The sequence below is a fragment of the Otolemur garnettii genome, unplaced genomic scaffold, assembly GCF_000181295.1.
Source record: "Otolemur garnettii isolate 467f Iridium unplaced genomic scaffold, OtoGar3 scaffold00004, whole genome shotgun sequence".
Lineage (NCBI taxonomy): Eukaryota > Metazoa > Chordata > Mammalia > Primates > Galagidae > Otolemur > Otolemur garnettii.
Genome location: NW_003852399.1, coordinates 28556381 through 28562290, shown reverse-complemented (window position 1 = coordinate 28562290; position 5910 = coordinate 28556381). Strand labels below are relative to the sequence as shown.

The 5910-nt window shown below is 51.5% G+C and overlaps 1 protein-coding gene across 1 annotated transcript in view; it reads left to right on the top strand.

Moving 5' to 3' along the window:
• Window positions 1-2689: 2689 nt before the first annotated feature.
• Window positions 2690-5910, top strand: part of MATN2 (matrilin 2) — a 147285-nt gene continuing 144064 nt past the window's right edge. The window contains exon 1 of the mRNA XM_003782459.3: window positions 2690-2903. Within this exon, the coding sequence (XP_003782507.2) occupies window positions 2722-2903 (182 nt within the window). The 5' untranslated portion in view covers window positions 2690-2721. The remainder of the gene's footprint in view (window positions 2904-5910) is intronic.

The following is a 5910-nucleotide window of genomic DNA, read 5'->3' as shown; positions in this document are numbered from 1 at the left end:
TTCTCCTTCTGTTGGACCCTGGTAATAACCATGTCCCAGTTCTTTCCTCCGGCAAGAGAGAACGTGGAAAAGTCCTAACTCCTGGTATGTTTATTATTCTTGAATCCCTGCTTATAGAGCTCTGCCAGCATGCTGGGGGATTTTATAGAACAGATGCACGTAGGCATTGCTTAAGTATCTTGCAACCTGATTTAACACCAGGCAACCAATGCAAACATAGATTCATTAATAGCCTTGAGAGAAATTAGTCGAGTGTTACAAGGATGAGGCTATTGGCATCTAATAGTGGACCATTTTGCACCAATTGCTAGGTTTAGGGATGAAAAGAAGCAGCAATTTGTGTGGCTGAGTGATGCTCCCATGCATGTGAAAGGAAGTCCATCCTCCACTCCAAAAGTGGAACCTTGTCTCCAGGTAGACTGGGCTTTAACCTCGTCAGTATCCAAGAAAACAAACTGTACTTCTACCCACTCTTGCCTATGCTTTAAGGCTGCTCATTCTACCCTATTATTAGTTCATTCTTTAGTTTTTTTTTTTTTTTTTTTTTTGAGACAGAGTCTCACTTTGTCACCCTGGATAGAGTGCTGTTGCATCATAGCTCACAGCAACCTCAAACTCTTGGGTTCAAGTGATCCTCCTGTCTCAGCCTCCTGAGTGGCTGGGACTATCGGAGCCTTTCATAACACCTGGCTATTCTTTTTAGAGACGGAGTCTCACTCTTGCTCTGGCTAGTCTTGAACTAAGCTCAGGCAATCACCCGCCTCAGCCTCCCAGAGTGCTAGGATTAGAGGCATGAGCCACCACACTTAGCCTAGCACTTCATTCCTGTTTGCTTGCATGAGTTCCTGCATCAGAACTGAAAATCTTTACCTTGCACTTGGGAACAAGGCTTAGTATCTAGCACACAGCAGAGACTCTGGCAGAGAAATCAAATTTGGCCTTTCTCCAATGGCTCTGTTATCATCTTGCATTTACTCTGAAGGTAACCTGGGAATTGAGGCATGGTTTGTCCTATTTCAGGACATTGAACTTGCTTTTCCTTCTTTTTTTTTTTTTTTTTCTGGCAGACCTGAAGATTATCCCACAAGGTAGAACAACTCATGTGATCTATTTGACTTGGCCTCAAGTATGCTTCATGCACAATTTCCTATTCTGAAGAATTCCAGTAGGACTCCCTAGGGGAAAAAAACACCCATTTTAGTTGGCATACACCAAAGTCACTTAAATAAGTTACTAAATCACAATTTCCTTAAAATTTGGAAGGATTTGGGGACTGCTATTGTTTTCCTGGTAAAACTGGATCATACTGGTGTCTTGGAATAAGGCAACACATTTTAAATGTTAACTCTAACTCCACTTCCCCAGCTCCTAGGGGATTTTCACTGGCCCAAACTCAGGAAGAATTTTCTTCTATGGGATCCAAGATTTCAGAGACCAACCATTTCCTGAAGACTTTCCTCTGCTCTCTGACCTCCACCTCTCTCCTCCCAAAGACACAACAAAGAAACTATTTCTAATCAGTGCAGGCAGCCAAGAGCGCCCAGTGGGTATAAGGTGTAGGGTAAGGGAATAATAGAGCATGAGTCCAAGATTCTTTCTTGGCATTATGGCACCATTCAGTTGCCCAATGGCTTGAGTAGGTTAACCCTTTGCCTTATAGCTGGAATTTTAATCACCCCTACTGGAGCTTTTCTGAAGAAGTGATTTTGTACATGGTGTTAGAAACCAATCTAACATCAAATAGGAGTCACAGGACAAAGCACGAGTTACACTGTGGTGCATCCCGAGGTTTAAAGACTAGTTAGTTCCCTGTCTCTCCCTGTAGCTTGTTAAAACCTGACCTGGGTGTTTGGGTATAGAACTTTTGAGATTTATTAGATGTCCTGGCCTGTAGCTCACTCCCCCAGCCAACAGGAGCAGGGGAGCTGGTAGAGTGGGGTGCCAGCCTCACTCTACAGCTTTTCCCTGTCACTGCCCTGTCTTGTGACATCCCTCCAAGGCTCCGTGGGGACCTTTCAGGTAAGGTTCCCCCACTTTGCAAAGTTGCAAATAGTTTTTGCCCTTAATTTCAAGTCTTGTCTGAACTAGACTTTCACTGTTCCTTCAGGGTAGGAATCTTGTCTTCTATCCGTCCTGGCATCTTTACCTTCTCCCCACCCTAAGGAGGCTGGTCCCCAGCCAGTGGACTCTCTGTTAATATGAACTGGCACTGGCACGGTGATCTGGGGACTGCCTAGACAGCTCCTGGCACTTGTCACCAATTATCCCAATTCTCACCACTTTTCTCTTCGTTGTCGTCGATGGTTGCCCTCTGCAGATCATGACCCGAGGCTCAGGATATAGGACTCCAGCTACGCCTCTGCTCCCCTGGAGATACTTCCCTACATTCCTCCCCGACCCCCAGCCCCTAAAGCTTTCTGTAGTTTCGAGCCGCAGCTCCCGACGCCTGGAGGCTGATTCGCACCCGCGCTTGGGGACAGGCAGAGTGGGGCCAGGTGGCATAGGGCAGGGCGCGCGGCCAGGTCGCCCAGCTCCCGCGGCCGCCTGCAGGGTGGGGCCTTCCTCGCCGCCGTTCCCCACCCGCGCGCCTTCCCCTTCCCCAAAGAGGACACCCCTCCTTCCGCCCGGCCCGCTCCCCACCCTCGCGCGGCGCCGCCTCTCCCGCCGCCCGCCCTTGCCCGGAGCCTCCCAGGCAGCCAGCGAGCAGGGGAGCGCTCTGGGATGGGACTTGGAGCAGGCGGCGGCGGCGAAGGAGACGGCGGCAGCGGCGCGGGCTTCTCCCTCGACTCCCACGAGCGATCCCCGCGGACAGCGCGGCCCGGGCGAGGCGAGGAGGCCAGCGAGGGAGAGCCGGCGGCCGCGCCTCTGTTTCGCTTCCCGGACGCCGTCGGCGGCGGCTGCAGGTGAGCGCGGCGCGCTTTCCCCGGGGTCTGCGCGGCCCGGCGGCCCGAGGTGCGGGCAGACAGACGGACAGACCGAGCCTGGGAGGACGGCGCACGCGGGCGCTCCCTCCGCACCCGGCCGCTGCAGCCCCGAGCGCCCTGGGGGCCCGTGGGCGCCGACCCCGGCGAGGAGAGCGGGAGAGGGCAGCGCATCGCCCGAACCCGGCGGCCCGGAGAAGTCCCTCTGACCCCGGCCGGCGGGCAGGGCGCGCTCCCCGCGCAGGACGCACCGCGCGGCAGCGGCTCCCGAGTGCCCCGTGGGGGCGCTGTGTCCGCAGCGGGGACGCCCAGACCCGGTCTGCGCCGGGAGACGTGAGCGGAGACGCGGTGTGAGTCCTACAGAGCTGTCAGCCCATGAGTCTAGTTTCCCCTCTTCGTAGAGTGGGATTTTAATGCCAGTGTCATCTGGACTTTGTTCTTGGTTCACCATGGTGGCTAAAGCTCCAGCTTCCCTATATTGTGTGTGTGTGTGTGAGGGGGCATTTTGTAGTAGTTTCTAGAACCCTCCAGGACAGTTTGGGGAGAGGGCCAAAAATGGGGACTATTCCTAGTAGGGTCTCCAGGACTGGGCGCACAGATAGGTACCCTTCTTCGGGACACCCGCTCCCATCCCAACAAATCCAGTTGACCAAGTTCCAAATTGTCATAAATCTGGAAATTACAACGTATTTGCATTGAGTGCGTTTACAGTTGGCCTTTGAGGAATGGGGCAGTTGGGGGTAGTGGAGAGGCTGCAGGGGTCGCTGGTCAATAGCAGAGCAGAACCGTCTGGGTTCAAAATCCAGCTGTGACCTTTACAGGCTTGAAAAATTGGAGGTACCCAACTACTGTATGCCTCAGTTTCCTCATCTGTCTAGTGCAAATGTTAATACCCACAGGCTGGGAGGATTAAATGGCATGTGACAAGTAGAGTCCTTAGAACATTACTTTTTCTTTTCCTGAGAAAGCCTCAAATCCGTCTATCCTTAGAACATTTCTAGGAGCATCCTAACGTGAGCTCTACCACCTGTCTTTCCTGAAAAAGCAAGGATTGGTATGAGCAGTGAATTCATCTCTTCCCCAGTTTAGGGAGAGATGCCTCCTTGGACCTGTGAGGGTGGCGGATAGGCCACATGCATGTAACTAGAGTTTTCCGTGCAGTCATCTTCTGCTTTCAAAGGGACAGCCTCATAAACCATCAAGATATGTGTACCAAGATGGGTTTATGGCCTGGAAAGTTTCCTCTCAGCTGCTGAAGCTTGGTCCTTTAGAACCCTCTGTTGAAAAAGCAGATACCTACCTATCATTTTCCTCTCTGTTCACACTTTTTTTTTTCTTTCGAGACAGAGTCTCACTTTATTGCCCTTGATAGAGTGCCATGGTGTCATAGCTCACAGCAACCTCCAACTCCTGGGCTTAGGCCATTCTCTTGCCTCCACCTCCTGAGTGCCCACCACAACACCCGCCTATTTTTTTATTGTGTTTGACTGGGGCCAGGTTTGAACCTGCCACCCTTGGTATGTGGGGCTGGCACCCTACTCACTGAGCCACAGGCACCGCCCTCTGTTCACACTTTTAACTTTAATTCCTTTCCATAGAATTTAATTTCAGGTCCCTGAGTACCAGGCGCCTCTCTCTCTCTCTGTCTCTTTAAACACATCAGGGCTCCAGTTTCCTTGTTCCCAGAGTCCAGACCCACACAAACAGGAGCCACTGAGGCCTGAGCTCACTTTCTGGAGGTATCAATTAGGCCTCAAATCTGAAATACCCTTGGATGGTTGTCATGACCTAAGCTCTTTCAGCCAGCACCATTAATATCTTTGTTAAGCAAAATGTATTTGAAAGGAGCCCTAAGATGTAAAGAAAAAGGACATGTCAGGTGCGGTGGCTCATACCTATAATCTCAGTGCTTTGGGAGACTGAGGCAGGAGGATTACATGAGGACAAGAGGTCAGGACCAACCCGGGCAACATAGTGAGACTCCATCTCTATAACTGAAAAAAAAAAAAGGAAAAGAAAAAGATGATTGCTCCTTGAAGTAAGATAGCCATTGGAGGCTCTGGAAAAAAATTCTACTATTTATCTAGAAATAGTTTTGGCTGGTACCTAAGAGAAAGCAAGGGGTGTGAGGATGGGGGGAGGGAAAGAAGAGCAGGGGGAGGGAAGGGGAAGGAGGGGAGGGTAAGAGGAAAGCGGGAGAGACAGGCCCGGGTCTCAGGAAAGCAGGCCGAAGCAGGTGTGGTGGGTAGAACACTGGCCTGAGCAAGGTGTTGCAGCAGAAGGTTGGATGGGCAGCGACAGGAGATGCTAAGGCTCCGTGGAGAATGGGTGAGGTTTAAGACCAGTCGAGTCAATGAAGAGTCTCTAGGGCTTTCCCTTGAGTCCTTTCCTGAGATTTCCTGTCTTTTAGAGCTAAGGAGGACTTCTCTGTTTAAGGGACCTATGGGGATAACTCAAGAGGATCAGGGAAGAGGGAAGTGGCAGTGTCAAGGAGAGGGAAGTGTGTCAGTACTGTAGCTAGTGAACAGGGCCAGGGAGGGCCTTCCAAGGACCAGTTGCCACTTAGAGCTTCAGCCTGTAAGGTCATCCTTGAACCCTGCCATGTGTCTTGGCAGACAGCCACCACTGCCTGAAGTGGGCACAAATGGAAAGTGGGACTGGGCTGAATTCCAGAAGCCTTGGCCATGGTTGGTAATTGGTGGTCATGACTATGACAGTGACTTTGACAGTGTGAGAAGGAGTAAAACAGGAAGTATACAGTGTGCTTTGGGGGTACAACCTAAAGCACACTTGTCTTGGCTCTGGAAAGACCTGAGTTCCTATCCCACCTCGTCCTAGCATAAATAGCTTGAAAAGTTACTTGGGGCTCGGCGCCTGTGGCTCAACCGGCTAAGGCGCCAGCCACGTACACCTAGGGTGGCGGGTTCGAATCCCCAGCCCGGACCCGCCAAACAACAATGACGGCTGCAACCAAAAAATAGCCGGGCGT